We start from the raw sequence: 18,966 nt of genomic DNA, 5'->3' as shown, positions 1-18,966 counted from the left end.
ATAAACCAGTTTTCCAGTTCAATAAATGTTGGGAGTGCATTTCATCTATAATTCAGGAAGTTGAACATAACTGAAGTTCACAAATCCTTTTTAATAGTGCCCACATATTAACAATAATATGGAGGTTTTCTGATATTTTGGAGCTGAAAATTGAAATATACTCATACAGAATTGCAGTATGGAAAGCAACCAGCCGTCAACTTTATCTTACTAAGTTTAAAGAATTAATTATCTTAGCTTTCTTTTCCCATGTACGTTTTAACAAAAAGTCAAGAATTGTAGTGATGGGGAAAAAAAGTAATAGCGATTAGAATTTCAACCTCCCTCAAGTTTTAAGCTCTATTTCTGAAATATTAAAAAAGTGACACTATCCAAATGGCTAATGTGCTATTTGAACATCAAATTGTGAAAATTAATTTTTCATTTTGGTACATTTCACAAATTCATTTATTATTCCTGACTTTACACTTAACACACATTTTACATTGAAGAATCAGGCTCTCCTTCTCCCTAGATAAAAGGTTGATCGTTATTTTAAAACATTTTTGTTTTAAAAAACATAGCAGAAGTAAAGAATACTACTCCAGATTTTCCCTTAGTTTTAGTCAAGTGTGAATATTAAGCAAGGTTTTTCTATAAGAGAGGAATGAATTTAACATATTGGTTGGCAAGAGGAATGTTACAAAAAATACACTAAAATATTCATGTACTAAAATATTCATTAAGATGTACTCCACTGTCAAATATACCGCCATATTAATAGCAAGTACCTGAATTTGTCGTTGTGTTTCTTCTGATAGTTTGCTCTGTGTTAGTTTGTTCTTGTACATATTTTTGTAACTCTTCAAAAGCTGCCTATGATGTTTCATGTTGCTCCATGACCACACGCGAGTGCATCTTCTGATATGAATGTCAAGAATGCTGTTAGCTGCATATTTCCACCTGCAAGAATTTCATTTGCATTAATTATTTCTGGCTGCATTTTATGATTTACAACTTAAAATTTAATTGTGGGGGAAAAAAAGTAAATCAAGGTTTGATTATTTTGTTCATAGTATCTGAACAAGTTGTAACTCTAGGAGTTACACTAGAAGGTGAGTTGTTCCAGTTATTGTTTAATTTAATAAATTAAATTTGAAACCAATGTCTGATTTTCACAAGTGTTGAACACAAGCATTCCGATTCACCTTATCTTTAGTTACCAGGCTATAAGCTTTAACTATATTTTCACTCTGAATAGGGTAAAGCTGAAGCTGGCGATACAGTCCAACATTAAGTTGGATGGAAAAAGAACTGCTATTGTACTCGATCTATGTTACAAACAGCAAATCACATCACAAATTATTCATGTTCAGTGGTCTCATCCAAGGACCAACTGCAAATTAACCTATTTGATTCCAACAACACAGAACTTGGCACAATAGGCAAACTGCTCAAAATAAAATGGGCTGGAACAACATTTTGCATGTTTTGACTGAAATGCACTAGCTTACCCATTTAGAATAGCTTGCAGAAAGCTACTGGCTATGGCATTCTATATCAATTGCTTCTGTCTCTTCCTTAATAACTTGAATGAGCTCATCTATTAAACATTCTAAGGAAGACCCCACAAGTTGCTATAGCAAGTTCCCACATTTTTCTGTTTAACTTCCAGTTAGAACATGGAGTTCGCTTATTAACCATTTCTCCATGGAGTTCAGAATATCAATATTTTGCCAGTAGCTCAAAGGAAGTTCTACAGAAGAGAATGGGTAAGCTTATTCACCTGTAAGTCTTCAAGAAGCACTGAAATACAACTCTTAGGAACCCAAGTTCCATTATTAAACAAATAGTGAATGATGTACAGAAGAAAGGTGTTTAATTCCTCTGAACATACCCTGTTACTTCCAGAATTAAATTTGGCATTTTTTTAAGTTGGGGAGGGGGAAGCGGGGAGGGCTTATGTGACCAAAGGCCACCCTACCCTGAATGGTCCTTTAGAATATGTGCTAACTACTTATGCTAAACCATCTGTTCCACCTTGCATTTAGCTGTGATGCTCAAAGTACCTTTCCCAGTCCTGAAGAAGAGCTCTGTATGGCTCAAAAGCTTGTCTCTCTCACCAACAGGTGTTGGTCCAATGAAAGATATTAGCTCATCCACCTTGTCTCTCTACTTATTTAAATACAGTTTTCCTTACTGGCATTACTTTAGAAATGAGAACTTAACATTGGACAAGTAGTACCTAGACCATCTCATCAATTTTTAAAGCATATTAACAACAAAGTAAAATCAAGAGGGTAACAAATCCTTATCCTTAAGAGAAAGCATGAACAGTGGTCCTGGCCCATATGAAAGCTTCCAGCATTTATTACTCATGATATGCAGTACCAATCCTGATAATTTAATGCAGTTCTGTAAGGCTTACCACTTACAACTTACCACTGTTTGGCATTTTTATGTAGAGGTACATCTGGTCTGTATTTTCTGTACGGTACATTTCGAACCATGTAATCTATGGACTCCAGAAGGTCAATCATACTGAGGTACTACACACATGAAACAAAACATTATTTCTTACCACCAGAGGTTTACAAAGTTTAATTACATGCAATGATTGGGTTATACTTAGAGCTATTTAATGGTCTTCAGTCTTTCCTGAAATATATAGAAATGCATGCTCTGGGGGTAATAAAGTATAGAGCTGCATGCATGACACACAATATAAACTGTTGGTTGCGTAAATGACAACCAAAAGGCAGAGTTTGTATTTCAGTTAGTGTGCTCATCTCCCTGTGGTAGAGCTTCTCAAATTGGTTTCTTTCCCTCACTTCCACTCTGTGTGTTCTCCACAATGCACTATCCTATGTGTCTCAGTTGTATTACTGGAACCCACATAGAGATTTATTGGATTTCCCATGCTGTTTCTGTAATACAGCCAGTATGCCACAAGATTACACTCTTGGTTTAGACCTAGGGTGACCAGATGACATGAACAAAATATCGGGACACATGGGGGGGGGCAGGTCCGGAGCGCTGCCGAAGCAAAAAAAAAAAAAAAGCCGAGCCAGAGCGCCGTCGAAGCAAGAATATCGGGACGCGGGACAAACAACTGAATTTTATCAGGACATCTGGTCACCCTAATTAGACCAGACCTGAAAAACATTAGTCTAAACACAAAAGTTTGACCAAGTTCTAAGCTGCTGAAAAGGACTATAAAACTGAAAAACGTATACAGCTTTTAATTTGTTGCAGTGCAGTCATGCAGCAGCCCCAAAATCATGGCTGTGAAGAATCCCATGTTATCAAGCCCAACTTCCTACACCAGGTACTAGCTATTCTCTACACTAATCTCTTGTTTAATGTTTCTTGGAAATGCTTCAAAAGCCTCAGGTGCAATGGTTTCCGTGAACATCATTTATAATTTCACTGTTATTCATTTACCTCAACTTCACTTTAATTTGCATGGATTATTTCAAAAAAATACACGTTGACCAATTTAAAATAAATTGCCCACCACTAAAATTTTACATTTTTGCTGTATTTTGATTGAAATGTCCATTCTATTTGCTTAAACTTTGTAAGTTTCTTCAAGTTTTACATATACTTCTCAAACTTACAGAACATTATTGTCCGAGTCTATTTTATACTGTAATTAGCATCTTCCTAGTGAGGTGCTTACATTTCTACAAAACATTCAAAGCGAGGACTTAAAAAAAAAAAAAAAAACATGCAATTTAGTTCTGTAACCTTAAATATGACTGTGTGTGGCTCTTCTACATGGTTCTCTCCTGAACATACTAAATCACTTTAAATACTTCCAATACATAGTCCTCTCTTGGCTGCATACAGCCATTCCTACTTGTTTAGATTGCATTATGCCAAGTCACGCGACTACCATGCTCTTATATTTGCATCGTCTCTGATGCAGAAACTAGGTCCTATGTGAACACTGAGCACTACCACATGCCTTTATACAGATCATCATAACGCTGATTATCTACCAGAAATGAATATTGTTTAACATTATGAAAAACTTAAGGTTTAATAGGCACATGTGGATGCTTGACAGAAAATGTACAACATTAGCACGAAGGAAATTCAATTAGATTAAGATCAAGTTATAAATTAGCATGAAGTTTTCATATACTAAACAAAAGCCTGTATCTGAAAATGGTAAGAATCAGAAAGATAAACTAGGAGACACCGTGACTTGGATTGAAAAAGTTATTGCTTGCCTTATCCAAAATATGAGCAAAATGCTCAGCATGCATAACCCTGATTCATTGTGCTAAATTTAGGTTTATGTGGGGCAAAGGCAAACAATATAATAGCCCTGCAGGAAAGACACCTCAAATAGGTGGGAAACATGCCAATGTACAAGTGTTAAACATAGATCGGCTGGGATCTTACCCACAGTCAGCACTGAGTGAAAGTATCATGAGCCAACACCAGGCAATGCCTGTTACAACACAGACAAAAAGAAGCTGCCGCACTTTCCCAGGGTTACCATTAGGTAGTTTAGACTTGTGTGCAATTAAACTAACAAACCTGTCTGGTTGAATATATATAGGCAATGTCATAATCCTTAAACAGAGAATAAAAATAGCCAGATAACTTACCTGTGGCTTAGTGAGTTCAATGGCAATATTCTGTACTTCTATATTCCAATCAAGCTTTGGAGTTTTTAATTCAGTTTCTGCATGCGGGTTGATGTAGAGTTTTGCAGAGGCTGATACTGGCCTAAAAACTTCAAGATACAAAACATGTATAACACCATGCTTCTGATTGGCCCAAAATTACTAAAACCTAGTAAAGGAAACTACTACTACACAAATTCTGCCACTGGTGATGTTCTGAAGCATTCTGTGATATAACGTAATCAACAGGGCACAATATGATGTAGTCGATCTGTTTATGACTCTTAATTTGAACCTAAATCAATTATTACATTTTATATTTACAGAAAAACGTCAATGCAATATTTATGACAAAATGGCAAGAGCAAAAGTTCTAGCGGGTGATGCTCAGCTTAATTAAACATTTCATAAATTGTTAATCTTGCATTACCTATAACTAGTAGGTCAACATTTCAGATAAATATTATTTAAGTTGGACTGTGCCCCTTCAAAACTATCACAATGATGACAACAAAATGATTATTTTTATTTTTAATCAGCTGCAGTAGAAATGTGCTCTTAGGAAGCTAGGAGCATTAAAGCTACACATTATGGCAGATGCTTCTGTGATAGACAAATCAACTATACGAGGAGTCCATAAAAGAAAATGAGGACTGCAGTACTGGTTACCAGAAGGAACCTCTAGTCTACAGCATGTCTGGAGAAAAAGACCAAAAATACTCCATCAAACCTAGTTTTCGCAACACAGATTAGAATTTAGAAGGAAAAATTATAATTTCACACTTAAGGAATACACTGTTATAGATGAACAAGTGTTTTTAAACCAAACTAAGCAAATTTGGGGTACAAGAGGAGAAAACAAAGATGGATTCATTCCGCAGTACTGTCTGTAATGGATTTATAGAGTTACTTAAGTTATCTGAAGCCCACATTGCTCTTTATGATCCCCTTAAAGAACACTAAAGGGATTCATTACAAGGACAATAGCCACAACATAATACACCGTTTACTATGTTAATATAAGAAAAATTAAAAATGTTTATTTGGTTAATTTCTAGAACCTCTGTACAGTCTCGCTCTGAGGACATTTGACTAAGATAGCTTGTTACATACATTTGAATGGTTTTATAGAATTGCATTTTTTATTGTTTAAAACAGAAAAGTTTACTGTGATTATCACATCCAACCCAGGTAATTTGGCTCAGCATCTCTCTTTTGAAGAGATTCTATCAGCAAATTCGCAACCTGTCCTTTTTCTAATATTTTTAAGACCCCCACTACCTTACTATTTCAGCATTAACACTTTACACAAAGCAGGAGTCCAAGCTTAAATGGCATAATAATGTCTTAAATCCATGTTTAATTACTCATATTATAAAACTCTACTAATGACTATATACATTTAAAAGATTGGCTTTAATAAAGCTTACTCTTCAAGGGGAAAGAATGGCATGCGTGCCTCTTTTTGCTTCAGCATAATGTATAGACAAGGTATGTATTTATTTTAAAGGTTTATGTTTCGTTTAAATTTCAGGTAGGATGGATAAAAATCAATGATTTTTTTTTAATCAAAAAAATCAGATTTTTTTAATTTAAATCTAATTTTTTTGATAAAATGCTTTTTGAGGAAATAACCTATCTAAAGATAGTTTTAATTAAGATACATTATAGCTCAAAAAGATATCTCATCATGGAATAGGGATTATAAATTCTAATTCTATAGTATGACACAATATATTCACGTAATGTTTAAGAAAAGTTTTGCATACAGTTCCAATAGTTCATGGATTAGGGACCCAATCTTATGGAGTTCCAGGAGTTTCTGTATAGATTATTTAGGTTAATCTTTCTATCTACCCAATGGGACTCAGTGCTCAGTCTAGAAGATACCATCAGAGATGTTTAGTTTTCCAATTCTCAAAATGTGGATTTGTCTCTCCAGTGATAACATGCTTGTTAACAGCAAAAATGTTTTAAATAAATAAATAAATAAATAAATAAATAAATAGAGGTGAGAAATAACAGACCTCAACCCTATTGTCCCTCTGCAAATGTGTGTACACTGAGTCAATCCTTTATCTCTCTCTAAAAGTGCAAACTTTCAAAAAGTTCAGTGGCTAGAAGATTGTTGGGGGCAGAATAGATCTGGACAAGGAGAAGAAGTCTGAATTAAAATGTGAGAAGGGAGGAAGAGGCAGTAGAAACAAAAGTGAAACTGTTTTAGCAGCATATTCCAGAAGTCTTGAGGTCTTTCTGAGTGTAGCCTTCATTGATTTGAGATCTACTATACCATTCTCTCACTAGAAGGGAAAACCTATAATGGCAGCAGGCCGTAAAAGAGACACAGTTTGGGGATATTTTAATGATGTTCCTCTAACTGTGGGTAAGACAGGCATGTGTGCAAAATGCAAACAGTGCAACAAAGAAATGCAAGGCCTGTTTGCCCAGATGAAACATCATGAGAAGTTTTCCCTCCCAGGAGGAAGCTGCATTGAAGATGATGAAAGGAACACGTCTGAACATGCAGGATCTTCAGGTTGGTAAACTTTTTTATTTCATACTTCTTTCTTAAGGGCTGCCTGTCTTCCTTCTGGACTATTCTTGAATTCTCATGTTTGAGCAAAAAATATAGTCGTTACTCTATGGTACTATCATTTTAGATGCAGTCGTGATAAAAAAATATATAGCTGAAATAGGCAGATCTTCCTCTTAAAATTTCACCTTTAAAGTAGTACTGAGTGTCAGTGAATGCAATGAGTAATACTAAATGAGCAGTATGGTAATAAACATTAAATAACTGCATTGACTTATTTTGTTTAGGAATATACAGGATTCTGAAGACTATCCACCTTCAAGATCACCATCATTTTCCACAGTATTATCACTCCATCATCCAGAAAGAAAAAAAAAATCTCCATCATCCAGAAACAATCATAGATAAGTTTGTGATAAGAACCAGCAGATTACAAAAAGAGGTAATTGATGAAAAAATTGCCCAGTTTGTTTATGCAACAAACTCTCCTTTCCATATGATTGAGAACCCACACTTCATTAACATGGTTCAGTCATAAAGACCAGGATACAGTCCATTCAACAGAGCAGATGTCACAGGCAAATTGCTGGATAAAGCGTATGAAAGAGAAATTGAGCAGTGTACAAAAGGTCTAGAGCAGGGGTCAGCAACCTCTGGCATGCGGCTCACCAGGGTAAGCACCCTGGCAGGCCGGCCAGTTTGTTTACCTGCCGCGTCGGCAGGTTTGGCCAATTGCGGCTCCCATTGGCCGCGGTTCGCCGTCCCAGGCCAATGGGGGCAGTGGGAAGTGGCGCAGGACGAGGGATGTGCTGACCGCCAAAATGTATAGTGTGTACCTTCTAAAAATGAAACCTACATCTATCTCTGAATTGTGAAGAATATGTATTAAGGTTATAACAATGAACAAGAATGCACTTTTATGTAGAAATCGATGATTAAATCGAGTCTTCGACTAGTGATTTAAATCATGATTTAAATCGATTTGATTTAAATCAAATCCACCCTGATTTCAGGAATATCAAATCCTGACTTTCCTGTTTTTGCTGGTCCATGGAGGACCAAAGAATTTTGTGGGAGCTATTTCAAGACTTAACCGTTAGTGTACAAAAGGAAAATATTTAACAAGAACCATTTCTTCTGTTTTTTCCAAGCTTTTGAATTAAGCTTTATTGTTTTTGAAGGAAGAGACTTGTATTCAGCTGCCTCATTGTTCAGGTTTCGCCTTGCACCCATGATGTCATATCATGCTGCCTCTACAGTAGTGTCGAGTCATTTATGAAAATAGGATCAACAGTATCTGTAACTTCTAATGTCAAAAAAGTGGGGGAAGTGGAGGAGAATGAGATGACACATTGATAAAATTTGTAATGTCTTCTTTATATAGCAAAGAAACGAAATATGGCACAACCTATCTTCCTCTCCCTCTACAATCACAAGTGTTATCACAGGTCTCGTTTAACAGAAGATTTTAAATTATCACAAAAATTGACTCCCAACGTTCATTTTAAAAACCTTAAGCACAGCAAAGTACTCACAAGTGCTGTATACGAATACACTCTTCAGCATACTTACTATACTGGTAGTTTTGAGGTTGATTTCTGCTAGAAGGAACTCCTCTTTTTAGCTGATCCTGCAAATGAAAACAGTTTAACTTTATGAGGCTTTGGCTGTGTTTATTACTACTGTGTAGAAAGTTCTTAGTGAGCTGTTAATTAAGTCAAACTGAGCCTGTGTTTCAAGTTCACGCACTGCCATTTTGCAGATCAGATGGGAAGAAGTTTAATGCAACAGTTTATTTAGTACTCCTTACCTCTTACACTGCTGCTCTCCAACCAAGCTTTCTGTTTAAGTTTTCCCTCTATCTTTAATCCAGGGTTTAACTTTTAATTCAATTGAGTTTCTCTCAATTCCAAAACTATCAAAGCCAAATATTGGAGATAAAACACAGTGACGCTTTAGATTTTTTTTTGTTTAAAATGCTCATATTACCATCTGATATACAACCTGAGTGTAACACTTCTTATGCCATAGTAGTGCAGTTACGTGCACTCCATATTCATGAGTCTGAAGAATCCAACATGTATCTATGCACATGTAGATGCAGCAGGGTCTCAGAAAAGCATATACAGTATTCAGCATAGGAACAATTAACCAATTCCCCCGCTTATGACCTGTGGGTAACTAGGCCATGGCTACTCCCAGAGCAGGGATTGCAACCTTTGGCATGCGGCCCGTCAGGGAAATCTGCTGGCAGGCTGGGATGGTTTGTTTACCTGCAGCGTCTGCAGGTTTGGCCGATCGCAGCTCCCACTGGTCGTTCCAGTCCAATGGGGGCTGAGGGAAGCGGCAGCCAGCACATCCCTCAGCCCGCGCCACTTCCCGCAGCTCCCATTGGCCTGGAATAGCGAACCACGGCCAGTGGGAGCTGCGATCGGCTGAACCTGCGGACGCTGCGGGTAAACAAATCATCCCAGCTGCCAGCAGCTTTCCCTGACGGGCCACGTGCCAAAGGTTACCGATCCCTGTCCCAGAGTATCAGAAGGTAAAAACAAAAAAACAGTAAAGAATCCATTTACACAATGAAAAGCTGCTCTACAACAACTGCTCTATTGTGTGCAAAGCAGCAGATCTATTCAGCACCACCAAAACAACACCAATAATCACTCTTCAACGACAGTAGGTCAAAGGTAACAGAGCCAAAATCATGACTTGCTATCCCCTTTGAAGCAAAGAAGTCTGCTTTCTTAATATGGTTGTGAGTAGGTTCCACAACTAGGAGATGAAGGAAACAAGCTTGCAGTAGGCGGGTCATAGTAAGGGTTACACAGTCTCCCGATATGAACATTTCAGTAGATACCAATAACTCTGTTTCTTGTTTTCCTGTATATTCTGAAAATAGAAACTTTTCATGTCTACCTTGGTCATGTTCTCACATTTCAAATACCTTTTGCAATTACTGTATTATGAAAACTGCATTATATTGTTTTTACTACAGCTTTTAGATTAAAAATATCACAAAAAGGCAAAATTAGGTGCATGGTTTAAGTACATTTGTAGAATTTTATTTTGGAAAAAGAAACACGTATTTTATATCACTCCAAAAAAGAAAATTAGTCATGGGAAGCACTTAAAGCCTATTCAAATATAATATAGGTAACAAACTACAAATCATATTTAGCCCCAAATATCCCTATTCAAGAACGAACTACAATTCAGCCAAAAATGCATCAATGTTTGCCTACCAGATGTTACTAGAATACAGTGGATAGTTTACACAAGTGTTTCTTTATTGGAAAGATAACCAGATATTAAAAAAATAATGTTTTTACCAGAAGGGGATTTTGTCGCAACAAATTTCTTCAAAGTGTTCCGTTTCCCAGCTTCCTCTGTAAAGCTAATTTGTAATTTAATAGGAGGTACCTTTCTATTCACAATATTTGTATTTCATCATATATCCTGTCTGCTGGGCTATATTAATGAAAGCTAACATTCAAATAGGGATATTTAATATGCAATAACCAATCTCGCAAACAACCTTATATTTTTGTTACTTAGAAACACCAAGCCCATTGCTCTAAAAATGACAGATTGCTAAGGCTTACACAATTTATTACCACTAACACAAAGCAGACTAATTAGCCATTTATCAAACGGAGTTCTTGAGAATAAATCTTAAAATTAAGACCCAAACATCCTGTTTAGAAGGAAGAACTAGTCCTCTGGGAAACAGGGTTTACTGAATGTTATGTAAATTAGATGTTTTCCTCTGAATAGCATGGAGCAGAATTCTACTCTTAGTACAAAGATAAAGCTACTGAATATACAGGCAACTGTCGATCCATAGATCATGGTATATGTGTAAGAGGTCTAGTCAGATGCCTGATGAATCTGCTTCTGGATGACAAGCCCAATTCAAGAGCGACACATCTTGTTACAAATTTCATAGATACATGCGTTTTAATGAATAAAAAGTTTGCCAAAAAAATCCCAGCACAGTCATTGGAAACTGAATTTTGCAAGCTTAACAATTTGATATTTCTGTTTAGTTTGTATTTTAATTTGTTTCTTTCTTTAAAAATCTTGATATACCATTCCATTTTTTGCAAAGTTTAACCTATATTAATACTAGTTTGAAAAAAATTGTGGACAGAAAAAAAGTCCTTTGCTTAGTAATTTAGTCTTAAATTTTCATCTGCTGAAAGATCTCTCTGTTTCTTTAAGTGTCTCTCTCTCCCCAATCACCTTTAATAGTGTACTAGTAATGGAGTCTGAACAGCTGCAACAAGCAAGCTAAAAGGATAAAAGTCAGAGGGGTGCAAGAAGGGAGGCCCCATTATTTTGCGCACAGAAAGCAGCTGAAGCGTTGGGCAGTGAGCACTAATTTTGCTTAAGCAATGTTGTTAGTCTTCACTTTTTCCTTTATGGGCAAGAATCTGAGGTGACAACACTAGGGGAAGTGGGGGGTGAGTAGCGAAGAGTTGCCTACATGCCCAGTTCCCCACCGCAGTGACCCTTGGTACAGAAACCAGTCAAAGTTAGTTTTTTCCCATTCCATCCAATAACAGTAGATAAGTAAGCCTGCCAGCTAGATGTTTTTGCTAAAATAATCTATAAAATGATTTTGACATGTAAAATCATTGTCATCATAATATACTTCAGAGACTAAGATTAATTTGATAGCTCATGCTTTTCAATTATAGGTTCAGCTCATCTGAAAGTTTGGGAAAACATCTCTGAATTAATTCATATTTTAAAATTTTTCCATTGTTCCCATGAAAACTAGACACTTCTACTCTAAAATTGAGAGATTAGATGTTCCACATTTCCACCACACAATTCTGTAACCAAGGAATCATGGGGTCCCCAATACAAAGGCCAAGAAATCCTGCCCACACTTTTCCTTGTATTTGTAACCAGTTAGAGGGATTGCTACCTTTACTGATTGCAAGTAACATGGTCCAGTTTGTGCACACAGATGTTTTTTATATCCGCATTTATCAAGTTCCCTAATCTTTTCTCTATCAGTCCATTCTGAAGGTATGGATAACTCATTGCTTCAACAAGGGAGAGTGCACCTGGAGAACATGGCCAATGGGTTGTGTCACAGTTCAGGGCAACTGCACCCTTAGTGGTTCAGCAAGGACACCCACTGTCAGGCTTCCAAGCTCCTTAGCTTTTGTCTTTCTTGGGTGGAGACCCTGTCTCTCTCCCTCCTGACCAGAGTATCTCCATGATTAACAGTTCCCTGCCTACCCTGCTTTATTCTCAGCAAAAGACAGGCTGCCTAAGCAAGCTTCACTTGCCTTCTCTTCAGAGACTAATAACAGAGTGATTACCAAGTTATAAGATACCACACAGAGCTTCTTATGCGAACCAATTTCATTCTTAAGGTGAAAGCACTATAGAGAAACCATTAAAACAATAAAAGAATCTACATGCATGCTAATAAGCTTACCAGATATCACCTCAAACCTAACATTGGTTCTCTGAGGAACAGCCCTTCAAAACCCCACCCAAGGGGTTTCACTGTTGTTTCAAGTTCATCTGCTCAGATCATGCACCCTCACAAAAAGTTTAGTCCATTTTTTATACTGTTTAGGGGTCTCTGATCTGGAGTTTCCAGGAATAAATAAAGGGTCTCTCCAGGGTATAGTTTCAACAGGCTTCCCGAGTACCTCCTAGGAAACCCACTTCACACATCTTGTGCGAAACAGTTCTTTGGAGTTCCTAATATTTACATTAGTCACTTCCCTAGAAGTTACATACAGTCTTATAAACACAACAATTGCATTTTTAATACAATGGACCCCAAAGATATTAAACCTAAGTCAGTAAATTTTAATTTAATTCCGTGAAGTTTATCTTAATTCCATACGGTTTGTCCAGGATATTGTCAGTCTGTCAGGAGCAACATACTCTGGGATGCCATAGTGCACAAACAGATGGGAACAAAGATGAACAACCAAACCAGTTACACAAACATGGTTTGTCTCATCTGTGCTACAAGGGAATAAAACAAAATTATGTGCCAATTTAAGTGATAGGCGGAAGCCAAAAAATTTAGCTGACATAACTACAGAATTAACTATGTTACTCCAAACCTGTTTAGAGCAGAAGAACAAATTTTGCCAGTGACTGGTTACACACTATTTAAAGCTTAAAACTTATAGGGCAGTATATTCTTGCACTGAGTCCATCAAAAAGCAGAGGGGCATTAACCTATTAACTGCTTGTCAGCAGAATGTGGACACATTCCAGTGAAGAATAGGTTCTTGCTGGATCAGTGTCCTGGAGCCCTCAGTGTCCTGAGCCCTGACTTCTTCCCCATGTGAAGGAAGCTGGAGAAAGCACAGAACAAAGTAGAGAAACTGTCATTATTCGTGGAGTTTGTGACTGTGATAAATATGTAAGCACTCTCTGTCCTGGCAAAGATGCAGACCATCTCATGCTCGAATGAGGTCTTAATCTGACCTTGAAAGTTTATTCACACTGTGGCAGTTCAGTTTTGTATTCTGTAATGATCACAGAAGTTGCAGTAGGTGGGGAACATGACATCATATGAGGTCCACTCCTCAAATCTTTTTTTTTTAGTTCTTCAGTCCCCCACGGTTTACTAGTCTTCTTTTACCTCCTTTTTTGTTTCCTCTTAAGTCAGCTTTCTTCATTCTTTCAATGTTATCATGCTCTTCAGATCTACTTTTCTGTATTCACTTAACAATTCTCATGAGTGAGAATTAAACCAATCTTGTCAATATGTGAACCTAATCACAATCAATTTCCACACAGATAGACCACCTCAGTTACTTATTTTTGGAAGCCACTCTCCACCTTGTCTTCTATAAAATCCAGCACAAATCATCCCCTTATAAAATCTATGCATGCAGCAATCAAATATTTCCTGAGAATGCAATTTGTGGATTTATGCCCTAACATATAGTACTAATTACTGGTACATACAATGTATGCTTAAACACAAAAAGTGATTTTTTTTCATCCTTAATCAGGACAAAAAGCCAAAACTTGTTAAAAATTTGTTTTGGGACAACCAAAATATTTTATCTTGATGAATCTGAAATGTTTTGTTTCAGTTTTGACCCTCTTTTACCCAAAAGATAAATTCTGAAACAAGAAGTCATTTCAAAATGAAAAATTGAAATGTATTCTAAAAATGTCAAAATGGGGTATTTTCCAAATGTTTTTCCATTTTTCTACATGAAATTTAGTTAAACAGATATGATTTTATGTAAAATTTTGGTTTAATCAAAATGGCACTTTCTAACGGAACACTTGATAAAGATTTTCTGACCTGCTCTAGTGAATACCTTTTGTTAAACCCTCAGCTACATTTTTTTGTCACCCATATTCATGTGACAGTCACCAAGTGCTTAGGTAAAACCCAAATGAGCACCTTCAGTGCTTATACTGCTGTTCTGATACACTAAAGAGCCAGGTTTGCAGGGTCCACGTGGAGCACATTACCAACCAGTGCATATTGTTCAGGTGCAAAAGCACACAAGCAAAATTTTCATAAGTAAGGAGCTACAGGATTGGCCATACAGGACAGTTGAGCCACACCCACCAGACCCACCAGTGTCACACTCCACCTCTCCCTTTGAAACATCCATTTGTATTCAATTTCTGCTAGTATCCACGCACACATTCCTCCCCCCTCCCCTCCCGGGGGATGTTTTTGCATGTGTTCAAGCTTTTGAAAATTGAGTCTTCTGAGTAGAATTATTTCTTAAGCCATCAGTTAGCTAACTGTACAAGCTTCGCATCAGAATCATCTATTTGAACAGATCACACTCCTTCATAAGCTGCACAGAAAGATAAGTAGTTTACATAGGTTTTGACTAAACATTCACATCAGTAAGTGAAAAAATTTTCAATTTAAAAAATAATTAAATGTCTGTCTTCAAAAACTTTCAAAGCAAGGTAAAACTCCTGTATAGTACTTCTGAAAGCATACTTCACAAAGGACCATAAAGCTGCAAGATACTGAACAATGTACTACTTCAATTAAATAACAAATGTCAAAGTACCATCTGTTAGTCATTACTTAAAAATGAGGCAACCCATTTAATCACATTATTGAAGCAGCCATATGATGTAATCTGTTTACTAGTAAATTGTGATTTGGCACGTCAGAGGTCTTTAACAAGTGCACAGAAAAAAAGGCTTACATTTGTCCATTGTAACAATTATTAAAATCCAAATTAACTGTGATTGAAAACTAGATTGCAAGGGTCTATGGGGTTTCTTAAATCTATATACTGGCTTTGAAGAAATGTAATAGCTAGCTAATCATCAGCTTTGTAAGAGGCAATACTAGATTATGAATACAGCAGAAAGTAAGCCTGCATGATAGTCAATTTAAGTTTCTATTTCAGTTAAGCGATCATAGCTAGGCTCATATTTTAATGCATTATGTTCACAACTCCTGCTTTTGCCAGAGTTAATCTTACAACAAGATAATGTATTAATATTGCAAAGAAAGGGAAACTGTTACAGAACACAATAAGTCTTCTTTGCTAGTTAACAGAGATAAAGATTGTGTATATAAAAATTGCATTATTCTATGATTTATTGCTCATTTAGATAATAATAGCTTGAAGGAATTAAAACCAGACCACCTGCCTTAAACCTAGATATGGCACTCTCTCTTAGCCCAGATATTCAAACCGTGGTAAAGTCTTGCCCTGGCCCTCATGTCACCTTCATTATTCTTCTCAAACACATACAAAATACTGTTGCTATGACCATCTTCCTGGCTCATAATACCAACTGTCCACTCACATCACTCTACTGGATCTCCCTCATCCACCACCATATCTAACCTAAGTTCCTTCTGTTTATCTTTAAAGCCCATTGTTGTTTAGCCTCACCCTATCTTTCATATATACCAACTTATCGAGCTGTTGATCTTTATCTTTCCTTTGCCAACAATGGCAGCCTTGTTCATGCAGTTGTCTGCTTTTCCCTCAAGTCTCTCCATCTTTTTGTTAATGCTGAATCTTATGACGGAGGGGGGGGGGGACGACGACAACAAAAATCTATAAATCACCACCTTATCATCTTTCAAATGCCTCCTCTAAAACTCTCTCTACTGCGATGGCTACAAGTCACTTCCATCGGGCAGTGGTTAGTCAAGCTGCAAACAGGCGTCCAGTTTAATGCTCAACCTAAGTTTTGTTAGGTCTACTCCCACCCTGCTTTATTTGGTTTTATTGATATGTCACATCCTCTCCAACACCTGAACTGTAAGATCCCTGGGGCAGGGAATATCTTTGTTACTTGTAGCCATAGATGAGAACTGTGACAATATCGTCATCATAGTCGGCAATGGACTACTAACACTAGTGTAGCTGGGACCTGGGTCTGGCTTTGGTCCCATCCACTGCCTCACCTTCCCTCTCTCAAATGTTCTCCTGGCTTTCAAAGTGGTCAGGATGCTGAGATGTCTTGGATAGCTCAGTGGTTTGAGCATTGGCCTGCTAAACCCAGGGTTGTGAGTTCAATCCTTGAGGGGGCCATTTAAAGATTTGGGGCAAAAATCTAACTGGGGATTGGTCCTGCTTTAAGCAGGAGGTTGGACTAGATGACCTCCTGAGGTCCCTTCCAACCCTGATATTCTATGATTCCAGCCAACTTACAAAAAGCCCACTCCTTCCAGAGTAAATCTCAAGTCCAAACCAACTAATATTCTATCCCAGACTTGCTGGGATATGCCCTTTCTCCTCAAAAGTCTGTCTTGTCTTTCACAATACACTCTCAGCAGTCCCCTTCCCTCGGGCTCTAGCCAGTGTCTTCATGCTCCCCTTTTTCATAGGTGTTAGTATATTACTTCACTAGGTGGCAGCATAAGTCTCTCCATCCTCCCTTTAACAGCAGAGGACCCTGCATCCCTTCCAGTATAACAGCACTGGGAAACCCACATCCACCTTTTACTATGGGAACCCTAAACAACCAGATTATTTGCCTCTAAAACATTAACCTGTCCTGCTTCTTCCAAACGCCTCTTTCTACATTGCCAACCCTCCTGGCTGCCCTCCTACTCTTGATGGAGAGCTGACTCCCAGGTCTCTTCTCCCTGCTATCTTCTTCTTGTGATCTCCCAGGTCTACTGCTCCTAGGACTTATGACTGCTCACCAGTCTTCTCTTATCTGCATCGGCAGGCCTTGTTTAGTCACATGATCCTTGACACATGACTTCAGCACTCATCTCCTTCCCAACCCTTTTTACGGGCTAGCTTACCCTGTGAAGGGAGTGTAATATAAGGCCTGGTCTACACTACGACTTTAATTCGGATTTAGCAGCGTTAATTCGAATTAACCCTTCACCCGTCCACACAACGGAGCCATTTAGTTCGAAATAAAGGGCGCTTAAAATCGATTTCTGTACTCCACCCCAACGAGTGGAGTAGCACCAAAATCGATTTTGTCAATTCGAATTAGGGTTAGTGTGGCCGCAATTCGATGGTATTGGCCTCCGAGAGCTGTCCCAGAGTGCACCATTGTGACCGCTCTGGACAGCAATCTGAACTCGCATGCACTGACCAGGTAGACAGGAAAAGCCCCAGGAAAATTTGAATTTCATTTCCTGTTTGCCCAGCATGAAGAGCACAGGTGACCACAGATACCACAGATACCTCAGCTCATCAGCACAGGTAACCATGCAGGCTGATAATCGAGAAAGAGCACCAGCATGGACCGCACGGGAGGTACAGGATCTGATCGCTATATAGGGAGAGGATTCAGTGCTAGCAGAACTTCGTTCGAAAAAACGAAATGCCAAAACTTTTGAAAAAATCTCCAAGGGCATGATGGAGAGAGGCCACAATAGGGACTCAGATCAGTGCCGCGTGAAAGTCAAGGAGCTCAGACAAGCCTATCAAAAAACAAAGGAGGCAAACGGTCGCTCCGGGTCAGAGCCGCGGACATGCCGCTTCTACGCCAAGCTGCATGCAATTCTAGGGGGGCCGCCACCACTACCCCACCTGTGATCGTGGAATCCGGGTCGGGGATAGTCTCTACACCTGAGGATTCTGCGGATGGGGAAGAGGAGGAGGAGGAGGACGAGCTTGCAGAGAGCACCCAGCACTCCGTTCTCCCCAACAGCCAGGATCTTTTTCTCAGCCTGACTGAAGTACCCTCCCAAGCCAGTAGCCAAGACCACGACCCCATGGAAGGGACCTCAGGTGAGTTTACCTTTTAAAATATAAAACATGGTTTAAAAGCAAGCGTTTTTTAATGATTAATTTGCCCTGAGGACTTGGGATGCATTCGTGGCCAGTACAGCTACTGGAAAAGACTGTTAACGTGTCTGGGGATGGAGCGGAAATCCTCCAGGGACATCTCCATGAAGCTCTCCTGGAGGTACTCCAAAAGCCTTGCCACAAGGTTTCTGGGCAGTGCCGCTTTATTCCGTCCTCCATGGTAGGACACTTGACCACGCCATGCTTGCAGCAAGTAATCTGGTATCATTGCCTGACAAAGCCTGGCAGCGTATGGTCCCGGTGTTTGCTGGCATTCAAGCAACATCCGTTCTTTATCTTGCTGTGTAATCCTCAGGAGAGTGATATCGCTCATGGTAACTTGGTTGAAATACGGGAACTTAATTAAGGGGACAGAGGTGGCCGTTCCTACTGGGCTGTTTGCCTGTGGCTGATAAGAAATCCTTCCCTGCAGTTAGCCAAGCGTGGGGCGGGGGGGGAATTGGCCCAGAGCTTTTCGCGTTTGGCTAGCAGGGATCTTCCCTGATACCAGCCACGCGGTGGGGGGAGGGGTAAAGCGATCATCCCAGGGAATTCATGG

The 18,966-nt window shown here is 38.5% G+C and overlaps 1 protein-coding gene across 1 annotated transcript in view; it reads right to left on the bottom strand.

Annotated features, from left to right (window-relative positions):
• The window catches only part of VPS13C (vacuolar protein sorting 13 homolog C), a 202,531-nt gene that overhangs the window by 152,538 nt on the left and 31,027 nt on the right, over positions 1 to 18,966 (bottom strand). Inside the window, 4 exon segments of the mRNA XM_029910705.1 lie at positions 771 to 942; positions 2,422 to 2,528; positions 4,602 to 4,729; positions 8,725 to 8,782. Of these exon segments, the coding sequence (XP_029766565.1) occupies positions 771 to 942; positions 2,422 to 2,528; positions 4,602 to 4,729; positions 8,725 to 8,782 (465 nt within the window).

This window comes from Terrapene carolina, unplaced genomic scaffold (genome assembly GCF_002925995.2).
Source record: "Terrapene carolina triunguis isolate 2854851 unplaced genomic scaffold, T_m_triunguis-2.0 Scaffold67, whole genome shotgun sequence".
NCBI lineage: Eukaryota > Metazoa > Chordata > Testudines > Emydidae > Terrapene > Terrapene triunguis.
This window is presented reverse-complemented; position numbering and strand designations above follow the sequence as displayed.